The sequence below is a fragment of the Lineus longissimus genome, chromosome 5, assembly GCF_910592395.1.
Source record: "Lineus longissimus chromosome 5, tnLinLong1.2, whole genome shotgun sequence".
Classification (NCBI taxonomy): domain Eukaryota; kingdom Metazoa; phylum Nemertea; class Pilidiophora; order Heteronemertea; family Lineidae; genus Lineus; species Lineus longissimus.
Genome location: NC_088312.1, coordinates 1,472,738 through 1,498,978, shown reverse-complemented (window position 1 = coordinate 1,498,978; position 26,241 = coordinate 1,472,738). Strand labels below are relative to the sequence as shown.

The following is a 26,241-nucleotide window of genomic DNA, read 5'->3' as shown; positions in this document are numbered from 1 at the left end:
TGTATACCGGAGAGACCTCATCAGCCTAGGTGTTTCATGCGGGGCTTGCAACAGCTTGTTTGTAGCCTTCTTTTCTGATTGCTGAACGTAGGATGAAAATCTTGCATGATCTAAGGATTTAGTATTGGCCATACTCTTTCTTTGGCCTCTGTTAGTTTTAAGGTCAGAGTTCGAAATGTCAGTGAATTTTAGAAATGTTGGTGCCGACATGCTACATGCCAATTTTAGGTCTGTCTCTTAAGATCTTTTGGAGGAGGCAGAATCTGTTGATTCCAATCAGAAACCTGATTAATGTTTGAGTATTTGTGATCAGCCCTCGTGATAAATGAGGGATAGTGATTGGAATGAATAGCAGTCAATGATCATTAATCAACAGGAGAAGTTGAGATTAATCTGGGCTAACATTGGGGTCGGGTTCAGGATGAGTGAAAAGGCGCTCTAAAAACCACATTGACTTTGGTATCATGAGGATCCTGTGACTCCTAAACATGCAGTGCTGTAGTGACCTCTCCACAAAAAACTTCAGCACAACTTGCATTTCGAGGCTCTGTACATTTCTGTCCGTATTCTCTTGTGCAAGTCTCATTTCCAATTGTGCTGATCTGGAAGCTTCAGTGAACAGCCCGTTCTACTCACCTTTGCTTGTTAATTACTTTTTAGCTATTTCCAACTCTTGTGTTTAGAAAGTTGAGCAGTGGGCAGGGTGCCTCATCAGTAGCCAAGGTCAGCGTGAATGCTTTCCTATCTTTGTATCTGACTCTGCTGATATCAGACTGAATAATTACTCACCTTACCTCTGGGAACCAATCACTGATTAGATCCCATCTCAGTTTATCACTCTTGCGAAGATTACCAAGCAGGGTCATGGAGTATCCTTCATAGATGGATGTCTGTGGAGGAATTGGTGTCTTGCTGATGCATAAAGATAGGATTGTATCAGACTCTAGTCCCCTCTTCTTGGTTTCTTTACCTGGCCTTACCCAAGCAGTTTTCTTGAATACGTACCAAAGTAGCCTGTCATGAATTCTTATGGGCCAAGTCAGACTTGCACCCATGAAAGCATACCTGAAAACCAACTTGATATTCTGCTATTGACAACAAGTTAACTTGATTACGACCTCTATGTTTGTGTGTTTATTCATTGAAAACCAGTGGTTTCCATGCTGTGGTGGTCAAAGCCAGAGAGGTAGAGACTTTGAGTTGTCCTTCTGACTTGATGATGTTTTGGCCAAAGCCTGAGTAGTGCTATGAGATGCTTCCCTTTGTAAATCTATGTTCCTGTGCCCTTTGAGTTGACAATATACCCCATCTGTCTGGTGTAGTTTCTGATGCCATTGATACTTTCCCCATCCACGACCTTTGTACTGACCAACATCATGGGATGGTTCCAAATTGGATAGAATATTAGAGATAAATGTCACCTGACGCCACCTGACTGGTTGGAGCAGAGTTGTTGTTGCTGTTGAGAGACCAGGAGATTGCGGACCAATTCCATCTCATGGCCAGATCCTGCCAGTGTTTTGGCTCAAAATGCGGAGTTGTATGTTGATCTTGTACGCCATGTTGTTGCCTACCCCGGAGGATAAACAACTAGATGTTAAGGTATTCCCGGCTTGTTGGTTGGGTGTAGGGAATGATTGAATTGAAAGCAATCTACTTGTGCGGTATGGTATGCCAAACTCACCTCGGAGTTGGAACTCAGAATTGAAACAAAATTTTCTTTAATGAAGAAAAGGTGAGATGTAAAATGGGAATACTGCAGCAACAGTTGTTTTTGTGCTCCAAGTACCCCAAAGTGATGAACTTTCCCGAAACTAGATTGTCTAAGCCAATAGATGGAGCCATCATCTTTATATCTCATGTTGAGGTTATCAATTCTTATTGTTCTTGGTCGAGTTTGATGACTGCCAACACGCTAAACGTATATTGTTTGATTGCGTTAAGAGCAAAACCTCTTCTGTGTAGTACAATTGAGAAATCACATATCACAATCTTATAGCCACAATCATCGATCCAATGCTTGTTCTCGTAGACTTGATTGCTCTGTTTCTGCAATGGCGATCAATACCTGATGGACTGCCGTACACTTTCTCACAATGAACATGATAAAGCAGCTATCGATCTCCCTCGTCCTGGCCATTTGCCTCGGAATCTATGCAAGGTCTCACAGAATATGAAATATTCATTGATGGCATGGTGGTCAGGTTCAGAAGGTACACGCAACAAGCTCCCATTAGTATTCATAGCACGTGGATGCGAGATCTACCATGGAATACTACCGCCCAGTTGCCACTGAATTCTGCCTCTCCCATTTACTCAAACATTTGCGGTAGTGCTATGCTTTGAGTTAAAGGCTGTCATTGGTGCTTCTAAACCTCTCAGTCTCCATGTTTCTGTTTTGATACCATACTAATCTTACCTGCTGTTGATCTGTTCTTGTCTAAGCTTATTGCTCAAGACAACTAAATCATTAGCCTACAAGATAGACGATGTTGGTGAAAGAATGTATTGCTGTGGAATCTTGTAGTGTGATTAAATTACTGTTCCTCCAAGATAAAACTAATGCTAGTCCTTTCAATCAAACCCAAATTGGTGGTTGTTAAAGGATTTGTGTGAGAGAAACTAACTGCCCAAAGGTTGTACTTCAACGCCACAATGGACACCCTCTGAGAACACCGACAGACACTGGATCACCTTCTATTTGTTCGTTCCTAGTGAATATTGACATGACGTTCAATCCGGTGATACCCCACCCCCAGACATTCTCATACTATAGACAGCTCACATCTGAACAAACCACTGTCAATAAGAAAGCAGAGATCTTCGAGGGAATCTATAAAAAGGATGATGTGACAGTATTAGCTTCTCCAATTGTCTGGTTAGGTTCATCTACTGTTGCTGATTGACTGATCTGGTTACTAAAGCTACTTACAGCATTCTTCACCGAGAAGTAGTTGATGAATTGGGTGGAGGGAACGTTGGCCAGCTGGGAATTGCAATTCATGCCAGATGGGGTGATTTGACAGTAACTACTGATTGTTGCTGTCAAGTAACTAGATTTACTATGATTGTTGTGATTCAATCAAATGCCAGTGATGGACTGCTGGAAATCAACAGTGAATCGCCGAACATTCCTCGGATGGCCTCTACAAGGGTTGAAAGGCAGATCCTCTCAGCCCCTTTTGCCCCTCACTTTCACCAGCCGCAAAGGATTACTGTGAGTTCAATGCAGCATTTACTGGTATGTTTTAATCTGAATCATCACACGGCTTAGATCTTCTGACAACTGTCATTATTATATGAATAGGTTCATACATGTAAGTTTATCTATATCAATATGACTAAATGTCCTTCTTTGATATGCATCTTTTGATCTCAAATGGCGTGAGATACATAGGGCCTCGCCTCGATGACATTTAGCGGGGTATAAAATTTCCTTTTGGGACTCCTGTTTGTGCTAATCGTAGGAGTTGAAAGCTGGATGTTGGCAACAGCAACAGGCAAAGTTCACTTGACATAATACCCGGTATGCATTTGAAAACGAGTTACAGCAAGTTGAAACTGACTTCCTCTCTTCTTTGATAACGAACACCAAAAAAGCACCATATATCGTGAGGAAAGGTTGACAAGTTATTCCTGTTCTCAAGTCTGAGGTTTAAATTGCACGTTTTCATGTTGAGAGATATCTTTGTCAGTTGGGGCTGCCACTCTATGAATCCCCCGTGATCAGAGCTTTCGAAAAACTGTTGCTTATGAAGACAAACCGCTGGAAATGTTGTACCTCAGCTTCATCTTCCACAAATGATATCCCAGGTGTGCCGTCATATCTCCACTTCAGGTGCCCCGCTAATATTCTCACAGGACAAGCATGTAGTTCCCCTCATGAGCCCCGTTATTGCTTTCAATGTATCCTTGTCTGCTGAAGGAATCTTTGGTCAGCTGAAGCAGTTAGCTGGATACTGTCAAGTCTGACTGCCACAGGAGCTCAAAAACCTTTTCGATTTAGGTAAGGTATTGACTTGAAAGTCTATTTTGGATTACTTCGGAGTTCGTCATGGACCCCCTTGGCTGTCATTGGTCATTCACATGGTGACATGTGGTCCATTTTGCAGTTTCTTAAGTGGTGAAAAGGGTTTTCAAATGGGTCGACTGGAAACTACTGATTGAGTGGGATTTATATCAATTTGTTTGTTGGTGGCGAAGTAATGTATTAATCACTGTGATCACTTTCATTGTGTAAATGGCTTACTATCATGCAGGCGAACGAGTTCATGGTCAGTGAGGCTGGCCTGGGGACCAGATTCACCTATGGCAATGTTTCAGGAGGGCTGTATAGTATGGTAGATATGAAGCTGTATCAATGGATAAAGGGGTGAGACCAGAGTAAGACATAGGCTATATTCATATTAGCTTATGTGCTAAATAATACAGTATCATAGCATGTACTGTTAATTGCTCAGACTTGCTTTGTATTGGTAGCATACTATCAAATGGCAAATTCATGTATGAGCTACACAATATACCTGTATCCTGATTCACACAGCAGGAGAAAGAAACATACCATTTCTTCTATCTTCTGTGTACAGTTTTTGCATGTCTTTATTATCATTGGCATACCTTTGTATCTTGCTACAACATCCTTTGCTACAGATCGCCGATACAAGCTACAACTCCAAAATCACTAACCTTGTGGACTAAAATGTGCTCCCTGCTTGTGAATTTCTCACATGCCTGTCACTCTTTCGCAAAGAAAAAAGCTTGCCATTCTTTGTGTTGATTTACCCCTGTACTTCCCTGGCATTCGGCATAGGAATGTGTTCTGTCCTGGCAAACAGGGCTTTCTCTCGACAAGATGCAGGGCATATTCTGCGAGAATGTTATGGATGTTCGGTTGCTCTTTGAAGAGCTTTATTGTAACACCATTCTTCCTCATCATTTGCTTCAGTAGTGGCATAAAACAATGCAAGGAATGCTTCTGACATCTAGGTGTTCCTGAGTTCAATGCCCTTTGCCGCTGAAATCGCTTTGAACTGGTTCGATGCACTTCTCGCTGAGCTGATTACATGTGATGTATCTAGTAAGTGGCAGAGGTACGGTCTCTGGAGTGCCCCTTGGAGTCACTGATAGTTCATTCACTTTGTTCCCAGGATTTTCCTTCTCAATAGTAAGCTTCAGGCATAGGAGCTGTGGCCATGTGATAAGAATCTATCAGTGATTTGGTGCAGCACTTCCTAGCATGGACATCTCAGACCTGAGGTTCTCTCCATCGCTCCTCAGCTAGGCTCCAGATAGTAGGGGGCCTACTTGGCGGAATCTTCCAGCTACCTGCACAGGTGTCAGCAATGGCTGGGTTACTTTCCTCATACTTGTGGCCCAATTCAAACACTGATACGCAAGGTATCAGTGCACTCCTCGTTTTTTTTCTGCTCAAAATGAAAGTCTTTCAGAATTTTGAACTTATGACTGAAATTTGAAAAAAAATTTAAGTCCAATTTTTTTTTCACTGTTTTTGTTTTTCTGCTCAAAATAAACCAACATCATCAGTCCCAAAACTTTTTGGACTTTGAAAATTTTTCAAAACTCTGAACTGACTGAAAGTTGAAAAAATTCAAAGTACATATATTTTTCAATTCCATCAAATGATTGAATAGTCATTTCTCTGACCACTACAGATGCACTTACTTATTGTCCGAGTTGTCACCATTGACCATCTAATCTTCCTCTGGTGATCTTCAGCCGGTGGTCAGCTATTGTCAACAGGGGTAAGGAGGCCAACTTAGAATAAAATTAGAAGGGGGTATTTTCAGTATCAAGGGGCTCTAATTGATATCTATTGTGACGTGGTTGCAGGTGGCCTTAGTCATGTTATTCTTATAAGTAAATTGGTTTGTGTGAAGTGTGGATGGTCATTTGCTCTTGTGATGTTTGTGGATAAAATTCTTTGGGATGCATTGGACATGTCTTGTCGAAGTCCTGTAATGAGGACCAATATTTCGTATAGGTGGGTACGTGTACATCATGTGTGGGTGGATATGCTCCTGATAGCTAAGGGCTAGCATCCCTTAATCAGGTCACCATAGAAACCCCACTCATGGCGGGGTAAAATCTATTATTGATCTTGGGGGAGATGGCTGAAGAAAGTATGTATGTGATTGAAATGCCGGGGGGGGGGGGGGTGTGATGCCTGAGTCAAGTCTGTCTGAGTACTGCTGGCGGCATGTATATCATGCCCCCCTTATTATCAAGTCTGGACAGTCAGTGCTATAAATCATGTTTTCTCTTTTAGGTTCACATCAGTGAGCACATCCTTTGTGATCGTTAATTATCTTGTTGCAGCATTGAGATGAGACAATTGCTATCTTAAAACTATATTTGTCAATATCTTTTTGTGCTTATGAGTGTTCTTTCTTTGTCGTTACAGTTTCGATGACAGCAGCTCGATCAGTAGCGGTGACATCAGTGATACCATTGGCGACATCAGCACAGATGAAAATCTGACCGGGTCATCTGTGAGCGCCTCGTCTGATTACCATCATCCCTATGGTAGTCTCAAGCGACCACCGAAGCCCGACATCAACACATTAGTTGGCAAGACTGGTAGCTACTATGGTGCGAAGACCTCATACATCGGTAACAAGAATTTGAACCACGCCGACTATGACTACACTGCCTGGCGGAAGTACAATGGGGAACAGCAACACAACTACGTGAACCTTGACTACAGCAGTGAGCCGGACACGAGCACTCTCTCCCACTGGCGCAAAGAGAGAAATGACCTGAAGAGCTGCTATGCAACCACCAACTCGCTCCGACGTCACTCTGATGCTCAGACAATCAAAGCGTCTGCGGAGAATCTTGTGCAACATGATGGAGGTAGCAAACCTATGAAAGTTGACTCAGAGACTAACACTGATGCTTCTTTAATCATGATGCATAAGCAGGGCCAACGCCCTGGTCAGATGCCAGCAGGAGCAAACTTCGGTTTCCGCAGGCCTGTCAGTGGTGCTAGTACAAGCTCCATTGGGAGCTCAATGAGTGCATCTGCTCCAAGACCAGTGAGCGGGAAACCGCCTAGCATGTCTAACAGCTATGACTCTAGCAGTTTGCAGAGGAATGGCCGAGCTGTTGTGAACGGCAGTCAGACACAGGGTCAACTTCAGAAGGACCCCAAGACAGACATGGGACCTGAAGCATACAGTTCTAGTACTCTTGAGAGGAATCCACGCAGGAGTAACATGGTTCCCTCTAATACTCAGACAGGATTAAATGTTGTCACTTCGTCTTCAAACATTGACTTTGAACAGTATAAATCAAACACTCTAGGGCGTAAGAAGCCTGGGGACAGTAACTTGAAAGATCGCCTCTTTGGGAGTCGTGGTAGCTTGAACAAGAGTCCGGTACAGAATACTGATCCGTTGATAATTGGTAATCCACATGCAACATTTGGTAGTAAAGGACAGAACTCTAATGGTCAGGTTCAACAGACCAAGCAGAACCAAGGATCGGGTCGGAGTGATTATGCTGCATTAAATATGCCTTATATGAACAATTATGTCGGTCAGGACTACCACCCCGGTCACAGTCGGCCGTTAAGTGGTGTACCTAACCCCACCCATCCCTCCAACTGGTTAAAGAATACACCTCATCGCCACGGCTTAAGTTTGTCAGAGACTGAGAGTATGGAGTCACTTTCTTCTGCAGGTTCCAGTGTTCAGGCCCAGATTCAGCAGGCACGAGCGCACAGCATGGCTACCCGAAATATCCTCTCACACAATCGGGATAGCTTCACGTATGGCGTGGATCGTAATGGACACTCCTCCAACAAGTCCGAGCGTCTCTCCCAAACTCTGTCGCAGCACTTGGATGGCGATCTACCTCGAACTAGTTCCTACCAGCAAATCAATCAATCTCAACCTTCATCACCCACCCCGAGCGTTGGTTCCCAATCCTCCTCAAGATTCACGTACCCCATGACTGCCCTTAGTCCTACCATGGTGCAGAGTGCGTCCACGCACAGCCTGGTGCGCTCCAGCAGCCAGCAGTCCAACCTTCCTTACGCTGGTATCGGGATGCCGTTAACCAAATCTGGCTCACGAGACGAAGAAGGTAACAGGAGCCTTGTTTTGGCATGCTGTCAGTTGTCAGCGCTGCCTTTGTACCCTCAGTTCCCCTAAGTTCAACTAACATCAGTGTATTGTCTTCTTTTAGGTACCTGTTGTGAGCGACGTTCTCTGTTTCTTGCTTATTTCAAGTGTTTCTAATCATTTGTTTCTCATTTTGCAGTCCTCGTGTGAAACAGCTGACATTAAACAGCCCTGCTTCTGCTCTTGTTTGAAGCTTTGCCGTGAATATGTTCTTGGCTGTCCCCTCCTTCAATGTCATTCAGATTCATTTCTGTCTTTTAAAAGTCATTAATTTTGTGTGGGTTTTCACCTTACCATTCAGAGGAGCTTATATGATACCATGGCGTCCGTTGTCCATCGTCGTCATCGTCTAGAATCGAGAAAAGCTCTTAGGTTTTATTTCAAAACTTTGATCCTACACACAGTAAAGTCTGACATGTATGTCACAGTACTGTAGCATACATTGATACACTAATTTTACCTAGCAAATTTTCAGTCACTACCCATTCAGTTTTCATTGAAGTTTCTGTATCAAGTTCGTGAAAAAGTTGTTTAACGTTGCCGCTCTTATCAGAAAGATGTAGCGCAGGGTTGTTTGTCTTAAAATAGCAGCGAACAAGGTGTGGGCCTTGTCTGGAGATTAGAACTACCTGTTGGCTAACGGTCATTTACTTCTCCGATAGCTTCTTTATTGAGCTGTGAAGTAGTGATTGGTTGTAACTGGTGCCGCGATGACTACACACCATGTGTTTACACGAATGTTGAAACAAGCTCTACAAGTACGGTATATTGAAATTTGGGAAACCACTTCAGCATGAATGAAAGTGATTTGCCTCTTCTAATCAAAACACAGCAATATTTTGAGGTCCAACAAGTTACTCAGCTCAACTTAACAACTTGGAAAGAGTAGTTGAAACAGCTTCTCTGTTCACATCACAGAAATTTGTTCTGTCCACGATGAAGTTTATTTTAAAACGATAGCCAAACCAGGCACACTTGGATGAAAGCTTGTGTTGCCTCCTATCAGGCACCAGATGAACTCATCTCCAAACTTTTTTCTTGATCAGTGGTTTGAAATCCAATTACACCTGAGGTATTGGGGTGCTTCTTCATATAACATCCTCTCCTATAGATCCTTGCGTTCCAATTAACCCAGAAAGAGAATTCCGGGCAAACTTTTTCATCTGCTGAGATAGATCAAGGTACATAGTACCCTGGGGGAAAATTAGCATCATTTGAGTTTGTTTGTATTTATTTATGCACTTTCATATCTGTGTATTCTGTGAAGATGAAAAGCTTAAGTGTATTTCTTTGTGTTTGTTTTCGATGGCAAGTATTAAATTGGAAATGTGTTATTTCCTTGGGCATGTTGGGATGAAATTAACTCTGAATTACATTTTCTGGTAACATTGTTGGTTGTGTCTTATACTATAACCCATAAAGTGATTGAAGGAATCTTTGACACTCTATATGTAACCAAAGACTTTCTGCTCAGCTACTGCCCGAGTGATAAACTCCCCCTTTGACACTCTATAAGTAACCAAAGACTTTCTGCTCAGCTACTGCCCGAGTGATAAACTCCCCCTTTGACACTCTATAAGTAACCAAAGACTTTCTGCTCAGCTACTGCCAGAGTGATAAACTCCCCCTTTGACACTCTATAAGTAACCAAAGACTTTCTGCTCAGCTACTGCCAGAGTGATAAACTCCCCCTTTGACACTCTATAAGTAACCAAAGACTTTCTGCTCAGCTACTGCCCGAGTGATAAACTCCCCCTTTGACACTCTATAAGTAACCAAAGACTTTCTGCTCAGCTACTGCCAGAGTGATAAACTCCCCCTGCCCATGTTTTCCTTTTCAGGCTTTGTCTTCCTTCCAGGAGGAATATCCATAGAAATGTTTAACCCATTTACAAAATTTTGATTTTCATGTTTGTTTTTCCAGTCCATGGCTCGCAGCTTTCCCTGGTCTCCAGCAGCTCATCGTTGTATTCAGCAAACCCTGTAAGTATTCTGACACTCAAGATGGACGTCCGTGATGATGTCCATTGTACATGATATGAACTTAGGCTGAGACAAACATGGGCTCGATAGTCTGACGTGTGGCTTAAAACTTTGGTACATGTACAGTTTGGTTGTTTGAGGTCCAATTGTATGAATGATTGAGGGCTCAATGGCAAAGGGAGACTATCAGTTGAACTCTTGTTCTGCTGACGTCTGAACTTGAAACTTTCGAACTCAGTGGCAGTGCACGTAATATCTTTGAGGACTTCCTCCACAATCTGAAAGCTATTTCTTGGCCTTTCTTTAAAGAACTTGGAGGATTCATCCTCCTGCTATTAAGTGTATTTTCTACTCCTCGTGTTTTCTCTAAGTGTGACAGTTGAAACGCAATATGCTCTTCATTTTTTAGGGAGATAAAGATTAACATCCTGATTTTCAGCCTTTTGTTTTCATACAAAGCTTCAGCTTGACATGGTGCTGTGTTTGGGCTAATCCATGTCAAATCATGATCACAAAGATGTTATGCGATTAAGCCCAAATACTGGCACTTTGTCAGAAATTTAGACCTTGTGTCACAGATAATTTCATATGATTACTTCATCATAAAATCATCTCCATTTTTTTGTCGTTCGCGACACACATAGTAATGGATCTGTTTTTTTCTCTCTTAATCAGAGTGAAGAAAAACAAGCCTCAGAGGTGAGAGGACTTTTTTGTTTGTAACTTTTTGGGGAATTGGGAGATCTTGTAGTTCTTGTAGACAATGGAATAACATGGGATTATGTGGGAAAGATAGCCTTATTTTATCCAAAACGGGGTTTTTGTTTATAGCTTCCTCTATTTCACTTTCTTTCTTTAATGTGCAAATCTCTTAGAAAAGCCTAAATTGCATGATTGCATGTTGTCACAATTGTGCTGTGGTGTGTCAGTGTTTGATCTGTTTGTGTCGGTGCTAATGTTGTGGATATTATGTGAGTTGGGAAGTCTTGTCCCAGCTGTATTGGTAGTTGTAACACTCTAACGTGTCAGGGTATCTTTGAAACGTGGAAGAAAGTTACAGCAAGCTGGCTCATTCAGATTGATAGTTACCTGTATTGTTGTGTGATGGCAGCACCGTTTATTATATTCCTGCCATCGTTGGTTCCCATGGTGAATGGTGAAACCAAAATTCACCATGGTGATTTTCAAATTTCACCAAATATTTTTTTCACTTGATTTTTTTCTCTGCTCAAAATGAAGAGACATCATCATTTTTCGACTTTGAAAATTTTTCTGAATTTTGAACTTTGATGAAAAAATTCAACTCCGAAAGATGAAAAAATTTCTAAGTCCAAATATTTCTTTCACTTGTTTTTTTTCTGCTCAAAATGAAGTAACATCATCAGTCCCAAAAATTTTTGGACTTTAAAAAATTTTCAGAATTTTGAACTCATGAGAAAAAAAAGGTGATCACGTTAATTTTGGAAATCAGAGCATTGAAGAAATGATACATTGTAAATAGAATGCTCCTGTCATGATTTCCAAGATACAAAAGTCCAAATATCAGGGCAAATTCCAAAGTGTATATCTTGGTGTAGTCAGACCAACATGATATATATTTTGAAGACCTTGTCGATGAAGCTCACAGGAATGAGAACTATTGCATACTTGGCAAGAAATACTTTTGGATTAGCACAATATTTTTGAAAGGTTTTGTTGGTCTATACACATCCCAGTATTCATTTTTGCCATTCCAACATGTGTAATTCATGTGGTCGGGTGGATGTATCTGGTCTCAGTTCCGTGCAGTATGCATGTAACATTTTGATGAAGAACATGGAAGAGCGAATGGTATGATTTTTTTGAATTTTTTTGTTGTTGTGTTAAAATCCTGTATAAGTACGTAAATTTGGTTTGCATGTTTTAAAACCTGTTTGTGTTGTATGGGGGGGGGGGGGGGGGGGGTTAGCTTGCAAGTGGATAAAATTGTCGGTGGGGCTGGCAAAATATCTGCAATTTAAGGTCCATGTGTTGTAACCATGACATCCAAGATTGAAGATATGTATTCTTATTTTCTCGAGTCCTGGAGATTCAAAATCCTGGTATCTGGCTGAAAAAAACTAGCAAGCTTGTTTATTGGTTGAATTGAATGTCGAAGTACTCTGATTTTGCTTCATGTTTTGCCTTCTTTCCTAATTCCAGATCCGTAAACTTCGGCGGGAACTTGAATCAGCTCAGGAAAAGGTTTTGACCTTGACATCACAGCTCAGTACAAATGTAAGTTGTTTAACCTTTGTGTGGCATGTTATTTAAGGGAGGCACAGTGTTTCTGCTTGAAGGACAATTTCTTCACTGAGGGTAGGATCCATCACAAAATGTACCAAACATTCTACCAACTACTCTTTATGTATAGTTGTGGGTGTATAACTGTAACGCCCTCTACACATGAACTCTGAACTCTACTTGATACTGGCTGGTGTATTCCTCCAGTGTGTCTCATAACAGCAGGTGGAGGGGGCCATCAACCAACATTTTTCACACCAGATAATGGCAGGCTAACAGTGTAAGCAAAAAGACATGGAGAGATGCTGCCATCTCTGATCAAAGTGTGGGTCTTATACCCTCCCTGCAAGGGATCAGCCTCAAGGATCAACAAGGCATGGTAGTGATGCTTGTTTAGCCTTGAGGGGGGAGGGTATAAGATAACACTTTCATGACTTACCAACTCCCATACACCAGCTATGTTGAAATGCCAAGGTTACATCTTCCTTTGATCCCACTCCAACCACACATTATTGAGATGTGGTCAACTCATTTCACTTTCATATTGAACATTGTAATGAAATCTTTAATAAGCGGTCACTTTCAAAAGAACAGTTCTAAAACTTATATCAGGATATCAAACAGCCTGAGATACTAATTTCAGTTTGTTGTGTGATGGGGAAACTTTACATGAACAACATCACAGTTATATCTGTTTGCCTACTAAATGTCACAGTTTAATCAAGAATTCATTCTGTTCTTGATTTCAACGATTTTTAGCTCAGCTGACAAGCTGAGCTATTCATATGAGTAAATGGTAGAATGAATGTCCGTCTGTCTGTCTGTCTGTCTGTCTGTCTGTCTGTCTGTCTGTCCGTTAAACAGGCACGTTTCAAAACTATGGCGGATAGGCGATAGATTTTCCCTATAAGCCATTTAGACCCTTCAGGACTCCTGAATAGACCAAGTGTGGGTCCGGCAGGATTAACAGTTTGGCCACCAGGGGGCAAAAAGCCTAAATCACAAAACAATTTTTTGGCGCTTTATTCAAGCAGATAGAAGCTTGAAATAAAGTTGAAAAGGACCGCATGCATGTAGGTCTTGAAACTACTAAGAGTAGTTTTGATTGATACCACCAGTTGGCGTTACTGAGCCAAAATCTGTGTTGACCTAGTTTAAGCTTGATTTGAATTTCCCGCTCTTGTATGACTCTGAAGGTTGTGGGTTCCAATCCCACTTCGGGTCAATTTTTTTTTTTTTTAATTTTTACTTTTTTCACTTGTAAATACATTTTCTTTACTTTTTTGAATAATTTGGTGGGCGGCCATCTTGGTTTTTTTTTTCTATTTTAAAGCCTTTGCTGTATCCAGAGTGACATGAATTTTATGGTTGGTGTACAATAAGTCTCCTTTACATGATATCACATGGGCTTTCTATTTGACCTACTTTTCAAGGTCAGCCTGGCTCAGGCACTTAGATTTGACTAATAAGTGGCATATTTGTCACCATTTAAAAGTCTTTTTACTTTGGTATGTTTGCCTGATATATTGACAAAACTGAGGTTGAAAGAGATCTATCGGGTACTTTCCATGTTCATATATTTCAGCTGAGCGCCAGGCCCTTGGGCCTCTTGTTAAAACTTTGTTGATAACAATGAAACCAATAACTTCATAGTTGTCTGTCAAGGTCAGAGCGCCTGACAATGGAAGTGGTGAGTAGGATGTCGTCTATGACTTCAAGACTGTGGAAAGGGAATCCACTCAAAGTTGGAGTGGGAGTCGGGACTGGTAGTCAATGATACAGACGGGACTGGTAGTCAACGTCTGTAAGTCGGTACTGGTAGTCAACGTCTGTAATCTCATCGTTGCTGGTATCTACACCTTTGTTTACTAGATGACAACACCTTGATGTACCTGGGCTGTTCTCCAGCTTGTCCATGTCATGTTACACCCCAAGTTCAAACTCATATCAACATGCAGTATTGAGAGATCCCATTTGCTACGTTTCTATTCAGATTGAAATGGTTAGTCTGTGTAAATCTGACACAAAGGCTTTAGCGTTGTTGGATTGCCAGTTTATCAGGGTACATTGTTAATTGGAGATTTAGGCAAAATAAACTGGCACTTAGATCAAGGAAGGGTTATCTTCCAAAGGAGTTGACACTGCCTCATCGATTTCTATACCCAAATTAGCTTCATGTAATTATAGATGTGTCTTTCATATCTGATATAATTAAATGAAGTTTTTTGAAATTGGCATCTACTGAGTCTAGCCTGGAGGTTTGTGTCATGTAAAGATGCTGCCTGTCACCCCGGTGAGCTCAACTCTCACCTGGTGTTTGAAGTCAGACAAAATTGCTTTTAAAGAATCTGCCTTGAGCTCCAGTCTGTCAAAACAATCTGATCACAGTTTGGTAAAAAAATCGAACCTCATATCTAGCCTGCAGCTGTTACTGGTTGTAGATGATGTTTGCTATCATGTAGAGGACTGAGCCAACATCATTGACATCAGCATTGGATCGGGTTAGAAAAATTTTCTAAGTCCAAATATTTTTTCACTTTTTGTTTTCTGCTCAAAATGAACCAACATCATCAGTCCCAAAACTTTTTTGACTCTGAAAATTTTTCAAAATTTGAACTTATGAAAGGATTAGGGGTGGTCGCGTTACCGGGGTGGTCGCATTACCGGGGTTCCACTGTATGAGGTCAACGCCCCAACACTCTTTTGTTAAAGAACTCACAAGGAAGGCATGGATTTCCAGGTGACTAATTGGTAGTCCAGTCTGAAAAAGTCCTTGTCTCTTTCTTGCATTGCTGTTCAATTACCTGGTAATGTATATTCAAGGAAACATTCCTCAAGACCTGATTCACACGTTAAGAAAGTTTTTCTCATCTCTTCATTTTGATTTCAAAATGTGCTTCACATCAAATCCATCTTGCTTTATTCATTTCACCACCCCTTCTAAAAAGCAGTTGCAGTCTATGAATTGGTAACATGGCTACAATTTCTGATGGAGGAAAGATGATCGATGATGATGGAAGAAAGATGATGGATGGTTCTGTCGAGCTATGCTTCCTCTGGCTTCCTCTGGCGGCAGTCACTTGACCCGGGGTTAAACCGGAGCATCCTAGCCAGCTAATATTCCTCCATCTGCCTGTGTGTGAGGTGACAAAGTCAATATCACAGCTGATTAGTTGACAGCCTGCAACTGGCCCAGATTAGCACTATCATCAGTGCCTTATGGAGAGAACCATGGTTTGATTCCCAAAGGAAGATGGCTATAACATGAAAAGTATGCCGTGTTGATTAAATTTCCTCACCTGTCTTAAAAGGATACATCATTTTCATTCTTGCTTTATCTTCCCTGGTCTTGGATTTCCAAACAACTTTTACCAGTTGCTAAATGTTATGGAATAGCCCACAGGGACCTTATTCCCATGCTGATCATCATGACTGTAATCAAAGCTTATATACTTCATCAAAGCAGGTCTTGGTGGACTTTCACATTCCTGTGGCTGATGATGATCTATGGATGTCGAAAAAGCTTCTCGAATACGAAAATGGGGAGAAGGGAAGGAAGCTGTGCAGTTCAATCTTTATTCCATCTTATTATTATGAACTGTTGGTCACGAATTGACCTAAGCAGTGACCTTGAGATAGGCCAAGTGTAAACCAATCAATTCCGTCACCAATCTCCCGGTGCCTATCTTTAACCTTGAGAGTTATTCCACCGTTTGACTCCCTGCTTGATAAAGTCCCATCTGTTCCATGTTCCATCTCTATAATATGGAGATTTCCCAATGATTGGTCTATCAAGATCTAATCACACTGGATCTATATATCAGTGTTTTCCTACGGGGCGTCTGCTCTCAGCCTTGCCTCCATAATGCATGACCACTCAACTCACTAAGAGCAAGATTGAGTCTATTTACCGAATATCAACACTAAGATACAGTTTAGATAGCTTAACTCTTTCACAGCTGACTTCATTTGCAAAGGTTGGTTGATCATGGGTGTAGGTTCTCCCCCACATTGACATTATCAAGTATCACAATCGCTTGATGATATCTTAACCTGGCAATTTTCATGAGAATCTATAAGAAAACCGAGCAATGCCTTGTAATTATGAATTCTTGCAAAATTGAAATTGATGGTATGATAAAAGGACATCTTGAGTTCACTATGCCGTACTAGATGACCCGTGATATTTCTGATTGAAAAGTTTGCTAGGTATAAATTTTAAAGTGTATTGTTGTTTGTGTATTCATGCAAGGATACACCCAAAATATCAATGAACTCGTGTTCAGTCGTAATGAAGTCTTACACCCACTCGGGTGGAGTTTAATCTCTTCCTCCAGGCTCTTTGTGTTTCGTGTTTCAATGTATTGACAATGCATATTGTCATATAGCACATTTCATAAAAGTACAAGATCTGTGAGGGAACATGTTCATCTCCCATATATGAAAATGAAAGCAAGGAAGACATATTCAGCCAAGGATGAACAATGGGTAAGAGGATTATTGGCTGATATCTCTCATCACCTGTACACCAAGTTATCAAGCCCCTTAGTAAATGACATCCCATTGTCCCAGCCAGCAGCACCCTCCTGCTTCTTTCAAAAGAACAATGCGATATTAAAGACATACATGCTCCTCCCCTGTCTGACTGCCAAAGTACATGTCACTCAAAAAAACATCAAACAAGTCGACTAATTCTTCTTTTCTTGCAGCTAAATGACAGATAGGTTGAACATGATCTAATGGGGATGGCTTGATTGGAAGGTGATCCAAGTCTCTCCATTGTCTTGCCTGCTGTGCATTCAAACAAAGAGTAATCACTGGTGGAACTGTCCTGTTGGATGCATTTATCTCCTGGAAAGTTAATTCATTATATAGGGTTTCGTTAGGGATTCTGTTGAGTCTATTTGGTTGATGAGTATACTCCAGACATTTCAACTGTCATGTTTATTACGATTATACAAGATGAAGAATGCTTGAGGTATAATTGGAATGGTCAAGGGACCGAAACATTATGCCGGTATCAATCTTTTATTGCATCCTTTGTTTAACCAAATTAACTGAAGCTTAATGCTGTTAGATATAAAAGCACTCTGTTCAATGTCCTATCTTCTGACTGCCCACCCATAAGAGTTTATTCCTCTGACGGTTTAGGTTTAGCTGGGTGCGGTCATCAATTTTAATTTCCCATCTCCCAATCTGGACATAGATATTTTATTGTTTTTATGAACATGTATTGGTCTTAATTAGAGAGTCACTAGGCGTTTTTACACGGTGCGGGTTCAAGCCGGATCGAGACTAGTTCAGGTACCAGCCGGTTTATTTTCCCTCGTGTAAAAGCGAACCTACCGTCCTGAACCCTCCTGGTCCGAGGCGGGTTCCGATCGCCGGTCTCGGGTCGGTGCAGGCCGGTGTAGGCCGGTGGAGGAGGGTTTATTTATGCGTGTAAAAGCGAACCGGCTCCGAGCCGGTTTGCACACGGTACTCGCGTGACGTCATTCGCGGGAATAGCTGCCGTGTTCCTGGCATGAAATTTTCCGCGGAAAGAAACTGCTGTGAAATCTTCAATTTATCGAGAGCAAGAGCTTTCTTTCCATACAAATGCTGTGTACAAAGCAAAAACTCTGCATCTCACCGGCGCCATCGTAAACCATTTTGTATTATTTGTTGTTGTGATATTTTCGTAGCTCCACCGCCAGCAGGATTGATCAGCGCCACCAATTGACGATGTTAGTGACGAACCGGCCTGGAGCCGGATCGAGGCCAGATCGTCGAACCGTCCCCGTGTAAAAGCGAAATGAACCGTCCTGAACCGAACACGCCTCGTGACGGTTCAGGAGGGTTGTCTTGAACCAGCACCGTGTAAAAAGGCCTACTGGGTCTCTGGTACTGAATAATTGATGGAAGATGAGTATCATCTCAATTTAGCTGTAGTGTTGATCCAACTGTACTTTAAGAGGATGAGTAGAGTTGAATTGAGATGTGTTTTGCTGAGGATATAACTGTTCGTCACAATTCAAACATGAGGGGATGAGCCGCGACTCGCCATTTCTGGAATTCCTGATGATGGGTCCACAATATGAAGCAGTGTGGTGACATTCCTGCATGGTTGCGTTCTTTCAGAGCGACCTCACTGCAGGAAATGCTACAAGAATGGAACCCATTCAAGTTTGATATTAATGGTATCAACTTTTTTTTCCTGTTTGACCTAGAGGAAGGCAGGGGGGACAATGTCGATGTAGACTGATATTATTTGAATATTCTTAGAAACTTTGAAATCAAAGTTTCAGGGCAATGCACTTACCAATTGCAGACAACACATCTTGGGCCATATTTGTCACAACTGACAATGACAGCTTCAAATGGACAGCTGTCCTCTATTCACGGGTTAGAGAATCCTTTCCCAAGATGTCCCCAAAATAAATCATTTGACTTTTTTGTGACTTTTAGTGATCATTATCTGATCTCGCATCTGGCGCATGATTATCAAAGTGAGCCAGGGCTACTGTCTCTATTGATAGCATTGAATTAGTGATGTCTGTCTCCCGTTTATCTTCAGCCAAGCCACTGTAAATCAGTTCAGTTTGTTCTGTCTATATGTATGAGATGCAATATTAGTGTATTTTCAAAAATTCTTGCGCTGGACTCCTTCAAGTTATTGATGTCATTTGTAAAGGAGTTGTAGGTTGTCCAGATGTACTAACAATGCCCAGGGACCTGGTGTTTGTTCATGGTGTAATATAAGTGGATACTTCACTGTTTCACCACTTACAATATCCTGTTTTTCCATGTGCAAGCAATCTCATCCAATACGGTAACACTCTTGAGAAGTCACTGTACCAACAATAGGGTGTTGTCGATAAAAACAGAATGATAAAAGCAGAATTTGAAAGACAGGCCTGCATCAACGGTTTTATGTTGCTTATCTTGTGATTTGTACTGCCTCGTGAGAAAAAGACCATAAGAAAATAAATGATTTTGTCAACATGATATATACGGAACTGTACATTCTATAAACCTACAATGAAATATCAAAACGTTGTCGGCAAACAATCGTTATAGAAAAAATGAGCTTGGATATCAAATGTATAGCTGACTATCTGGCATCGCCTATGCCTCAGTGATCCCGCTAGCTCTATTTATAGACGAGCCAACTATTGGTTGCAAGTTAAATTGCAACCACCAGGGTAGCTGTGCTGTGTAGGTCGTCTCATTTGTCGGCTTGTATTTGCCGGGGACACATTCATCAGGCTACTGTATGATATGTGTAAACACTTCGGATATCACACGGATAATTGTACGAGTAATTAGTTTCTAAAGGAGCACTTGGCGTTATTCTTGCGCTCGCTTATTGCCCCGATTGCAAGCTGGAGATCGGGATGTGAAATGAGAAGTCAGTTGTATTCTTGTGTTAGCTGGATTTCTTTGGAGTTGTGATCCTCACTTTGTGGTGTATTGATCCCTTTTCCATGGAATTGAGAGAGATGTCTATTTGATGGATCCAGGGCTTCTGAAGACTTCTCTCTCAGTAAATTCGATTCCCGTTGCTGAGCAGATATCTACTAGTATCGGCAGTATCACTATTGAAACATTTGTTCAATGCGCAATTCAATATTGGATTTTCTTTTTTTCTCTCATGTTGTGTATGTTATTTCAATGCTCATTCATATATATTCTAGTCTCAGGAGATCTGTGTTGGAAAATGAGATTTTCTCCTTCAAGGGGGTGATGCTGTCATGCTGACTGCCAGGGTTTAGCAGGTTTGGTTGGTGTGTGTCTCATGTCTTGTCAGATAGGTGACACCAACTATGGATTAAAGTATCTAATCTATGCTTGGTGACACAAGAAGGTATTGTCTAGGCGGTTAGCCAGCAAGAGATCTTTGAACATGTTGAAAAGGAATATGTCTTGTGCAAGTTTTCTCTGAATTATCTTTTGTGGCTTTCTGTCTCATATCAAACAATAGATTAATCTGTACTTATGTAAGGACTGGTCCGATGGTTAGCATTCAGGATAGATATTATGACTGATTGACATTGTTAAACAACTCTGAAAGGAAAATGACTCTATTTATATGAAATGGCATTCTGCTGTGCCATACTTGATAAATTGGAAATTGGCAACTTTTTCATACGTAGAACTACATCTGTGTACTTATAGTCTATCGTGGGGTTTTTTGGGAAACATGCCGTCGAATGTATGGCAACATGTGAAGATCAGTATGTGCCATTGGAAGCAAGCTGTGTTGTGTAACTGATCCAAAACTTCATGATAACCTTCAGTGTAGGCCTTTTCTTTCCCCTCTGGGAGTTTAGATTGAATGGGCTGGCTTTGACATGAAAATGATTTGATTGGTCTGTATAGCTATAAGTGAGCTGGCAAAGAGATGTCCTGGTTGCAACAAATATGTATAGAGGGTGGTCCATGTTTCCCTCTCCCCCCAAACACATTCTATATCCGTCACAGCCCTTGGGAATTCTGATGTTCAATTACTTTCATCCTTGTATTGGTGAAGTGTCCACCCACCACCCAGGTTTTCCAGCAGGTTGAGGAAGACCTCAGTCTTATCTCACAGGTGCACTGAAGCATCAAGGCTGAACAGTTGTATCCACCATTAGCGATGGTATTAAGGCAAGGATTTATGGAAATTCTTCTCAAATTTGCACTCATTCCTCAGGACTGGTAGGCCATACATTCTTGAGGAGGACTTGCCCGAATATGTTTTTATTGGCTCGAAACCACAATCCCATGGGAGGGCACCACTCAGTCGGCGAGTCCTTCATTAGTCTGCCACCATACATTTTCCATTACACAGGATATTTTTTATGTGTTTTCTGTTCCATGCTATGAAAGACTAGATATGTAGAAGAATAGCTGGTGGGTTCTAGTTGGTGGAAACAATTCATCTCAGACGAAAGTATGAATATTTCAAGTCTCCATTTGAAGATGTTCCGCCACTGATGTCAAAGAAATGAGGAGAACTTATAAGTTGTGTTGGTTCCTTACAGAAACAGAATAGGATTAATGGCCTCAATGGAACCTCCCTTGTATGACAAGACATGCTGATCATATGTGACTCGCTCTACCAAAACTAGGTGCTTGTCGCATCTGAACTTGACAGGTTGATACGGACTTGTTGTTCATTTCCCTATTGTAGACCTTTTGTGAAATGTGACCAAATCAGTTTGTAATAGATTTCACAAAAGGTCTACAATAGGGAAATGAACAACAAGTCCGTATGAACCTGTCAAGTTCAGATGCGACAAGCGCCTAGTTTTGGTAGAGCGAGTCACATATTGTAGACTATAATAGTTTGTTGATCAATGACAGTGATCAATAAAAGGGAAAGTTGTTTGTTGATCCTTTGCATGTTCTTCTATTCTGATTATAGATTCATGGGGAAACACAATAAACATAGTCTTAACTACCAAAATTTCAAGCGCTACTTAAAATTCTGTCACATTATCTGATTTCAGTTGTTGAGTGTTTTCGAATGATATTTTCTTGTTGGACGAGTTGCGATCAATTCTGTTATTACCAGTGGAGCAAAGCAATCGCTGTAGTTGTGGTCCGCAGTGATGTTGAAATGACTTGTTCAAGAAAAAAAACTGCCAGCAATAGAATCTAATATTGCCATCTGTGTCTTTTGGGGATGAAATGCATAGAATGGCAATTCCATGGGCTTGGATGAAGGATGAAGGATTGTCGTATTTGTCGGAACAACAAAATGTGATTGTCATATTTTGTCATTTCCTTTACACAACCCAAACCAACAAAATATGGTCATAATTGAGATTCGTTTACTATGCTTTCACCATTTACTTGATATCACTAAACATACCCATATTTTCAACAATTTTGTTTAAACAATTCATTTATGAGGGGATAATTTGGCCAAGCTCCAACATATACATAACAGCAATGGCTAATTATATTGGAATAACCATATCTAATTCACAATAACGTCATTATTTCCCGATCAGTTACATGACTGATCCGATCAGTTACGTGACTGATCCGGTCAGTTATGTGACTGATATTTAGTTTTAATTTCTGACTTACTTTGGTCAATCATGTTCCTTTGATGCATTTCGGAAAAAAATTAAAACATTTGGTTTGTAAGATTAATGACATATTGCTAAGGCTTGAGGGTTGCTGCTGAAGACTAAAAAGTGATGTAGCTTCCTTTGTTCAGATCAAGTGAGTGACACCAATCATGATTATATGTCTTGCCAGTGAAGTTAACAAAAGTACTTTTAGATATAGTTTGCATGCCTGAGCAAAACCCAGGGTAAGGGACAGCAACGCTCATGCCCCCTGACCTTCAGATGGGTCAAAATGTCATCTTCAACAACAATCGGAATACCTAATGAAAATGCTTGGACACAGACACTCCCTCTTTCAAGCCGAGGTAAACAAAGGTGTCGTCTGCTTGTGGAGGTGTTGATGGACTTCTCTTCTGTCTGTTGCACAATAAAGACCTGGCCTATTGTCAGAGAAGGCACTTCAAAGAAAAACTAACCATTATGCCAAGAACCTCCTCAGCGGGGATCAAGATCTTAGCGAGGTGGGGAAAATAGAGCTTGGCGTTTAGCGGGCAGGGTTCTTCTCGTCAACACGCTAAATCAAGTGGGAAAATGTGATGATAACATGTGACATTCCCATACAGACTGTGACTGAACATGCAGGAATCAGCAGGCATGTGGATTGGTCGATGCATGCTTCTAAGTCCTCTTGGTTCTTCATAGAAGTTTATTAGGAAGGGCCAAGAATATTGTGTGCTGGTTCAGTGTTAAACAAAATTCGAATGTTCCCACCATTTAGTTACTATGCCTGAGAGGGGGTCTACTGTTTTCCCAGGGGAGAACACTTTGCAGCCTGGGGGACCATGCTTGTAAGGTTACTTGGTGACCTAAAACATTGTCCTTTGCTATTTAAAAACTGGAGCATGCCTCAGAATAGACAAATAGCATTACATTAGGCTTGGCTTGATGAGGTATGGTATTAAGTAATGCCATTTCCTGATGTTGATGCCAAGATCATAATTGCCAAATTTCATGATTATTTGGCCATATTAATGAGACAAATGATGTACAAATAGAGTTTTTGTTTCTTCCCTTTTGTAATGGTTCATATATGGCTACATGACTGTAATATGAGAATTACCAGAACTATTGCCAAGTACTTATGGCAGCGGTGGAAATTTAGCCATAATTGTGATACATAATGTCAATTTTCAACTGTGTAGTTGGTACATAAGTGTGTGTGTCCTCATTGGGGAACCCGTTTGTGTATTACTTTTTCGTATGGTCGGTTTCATGGACTTTAGTCAGATTGTTCTGGCCATAGAAAACCACCAGTGTTATGAAGTGGTACCATGTCACACAATATGTCATAGGTCACTGGCTTCAAACGACCCTGTTGTTTCTGTCCTGAAACATGCTAGCATATTATGATTCCCTAATGACATAATTGCATTGTTATTGCTAAGTCCAAGTGTTTATGTGTACATCGCAACTGTTGGGTTGGTTAACTTTTGATCTTAGCCATACATGGTGAAGAGTCTGTGGTCGATAATCATAGACAATAATGGCATTCATGGCTAAAGCTTTGCAGAAAATTAAGCACTGGCAGCAAGAAGATGAAATGGATCAACTATTTATCACGACTGAGTTGGCTCCCAACCTGCTGATCCCCTGGTCATTTCTCGATGGGCGGGAGCATCCCCCACTTAAACAATATAATGATGCAATCATCCTGCTATTAATCATTTGTCAATCATTTTGGGATCATGTAGATGTGGTTAATTGACCAAACTCACCGGGAGTAATCAAAATGCTGCATTCTGCATGAGATTGTTAGTTAGCCATTTGGCAGCAGAAGGTGCCAAATGTTACATTTCATTAGCCAAGTCTTGTGTATCTAATCGCAAACTCCTTTTGTAACCTCATCTTCTTCAGTAACAGATGGTTTCCAACTTTCATCAAATCTCTCTCAATCAGATTGCTTGCTCATCTCCTTAGCAAAGGGTAACCTTTAATTGGTAGCGCGAGTGTAGGGCATCACTCCACTTTCTGGCTGATGGATTCTAGTTTTTAGCCCTGACTGGAGTCGGAAGTTAATCTAGCATAATAACTAACCAACTCGTGTTCAAGGTCAGTTGTTCTTCTCATGTTCTGTGGTTCTTACGCAGGATTGAGCTTATTTCAATTGAAAACCTTGGTAGATGACACCCTCTGTTTCATTTAAAGGATATAGTTTCAGCCGAAAGGTTTTACTTTGTGATATTTGAGTGAACTTTAATCAAGGATTGGTTGGAGTAAGGTGTCCATGGATCTAATGGTGATTCACATCTAGTTGTCTCGAGGCTGCAGCAACTAGCAACCTTCACAACTCAGTGACTGTTCTTCATAGGATGTTCTTTGCTGCTTCTTTTCCTCAACATTCGACCACCATTCTGGATCTCTTGAAGGAGTGTTGGAGTTTGCCTTCAGTGGATAGAACTGAATGGCGAAACTGCTTACACTTTCATTGATCGAATGGGCTATAATTTGGATGAGCATTGCTTTCTTTGAGATCGTCTGGCTGAGATATCTCCTCAAATTGCCCGTTCCATTTCGCATAGTCGACCACTGAGATTCACATGGTGCCTTTAGATGCAATAGAAGAAGTATCTTCATGGTGTGATTTCAGAGCGGATAAAGTTCTCCTGCAATTGCGCTCGGCAACAGACAGTTCTTGTCTCTTGAGACTTGAGCTAAATAACATTCTGCAGATACAGGCAAATATGTTATGTGATACAAAGAGCTGGAGAGATTGATGAGCAGAGATGTCGAGGATGCTGTTCGGGAATAGGAATGGAGAAATTGTGAGGCTAATACAGGATTCGTTTCTGCTGAAATCGACCAAACTAGATCATTCCAGAATGTCTATTTGGATCTTCTGACTGAACAAATTGTCATGTCTCGAGTGGACATTTGAAACTTGGAATCAATGATTTTTTCACTGGAACAGCAAGTTGGCAGCTCATCAGGGATTAACTTCTCTGCCTCCGTATTGAACTAGAGTTACATTTCGATTTCCTTCAGTCTTCCTGCTACACACATAATCGTATAAACCTATCTTTTTCCACGGTATTGATATCTCAACCCTGGGAAGGATTACCGGTAGCAAAAAAGACATCATAACACCACTGAACGTGCGTGTTTCATTACTGTGCTTGGGCGTTGCGTCTTTCACAGTGTCATATCTTCAACACTGTACTTTATACTGTACTGTAGTGTACTTTTATCAATATCTGTCTCCAGGCTTTGGTCTACAGATTACAGGATGAAATTGCCAGCATGCGGAGGAAGTAACTGCCATTAGTCGCAGACAGACAGCGGCAATTATCAAAAACGCTTGGAGATTGATGCTGTGATTCTCTGTTGGCAGGTGGACATTCTTTTTCTTTCTTGTTTATGATGAACATTACCTCTGTTATATATTAACACATCGGTGTATTTTGGAATTCAAAATGGAGAAACAAGACCCAATTAAGCAGCAGATCTTGAGCAGGATAGGTGCGCAGTCGCCCTACAGGTCGCCCTACAGACACAACTATAATCAGAAGTTTTCGACTCTTTCACATCCACCTTCCAAACCACGGCCGTTGGCTGTCGTACACAGTGCTCCACACATGCCTCATAGCGCTCCGAACAGCGCCCCACAGACTCCTGTTAAACTCTGCCCTTTACCTCGCAAAAGTTTTGATTCCATGGATTTAAAGGATATACCAGCTACGGAGAAGTTAGCCAGCAAACCATGGCCGACTATAAGATCTGCCCCGACCACACCTACCTCGGAGAGATCGGAT

At 41.2% G+C, this 26,241-nt stretch overlaps 1 protein-coding gene across 15 annotated transcripts in view; it reads left to right on the top strand.

Moving 5' to 3' along the window:
* LOC135487501 (neuron navigator 3-like) overlaps nucleotides 1-26,241 on the top strand; it is a 239,950-nt gene that overhangs the window by 190,277 nt on the left and 23,432 nt on the right. For 12 of the 15 annotated variants that reach the window (XM_064771229.1, XM_064771228.1, XM_064771230.1 and 9 more), the window contains 4 exons: nucleotides 6,422-8,106; nucleotides 10,069-10,127; nucleotides 10,803-10,826; nucleotides 12,309-12,383. In XM_064771229.1, coding sequence (XP_064627299.1) covers nucleotides 6,422-8,106; nucleotides 10,069-10,127; nucleotides 10,803-10,826; nucleotides 12,309-12,383 — 1,843 coding nt within the window. The remainder of the gene's footprint in view (nucleotides 1-6,421; nucleotides 8,107-10,068; nucleotides 10,128-10,802; nucleotides 10,827-12,308; nucleotides 12,384-26,241) is intronic. The other 3 variants (XM_064771227.1, XM_064771239.1, XM_064771237.1) reach the window with 2 other exon arrangements.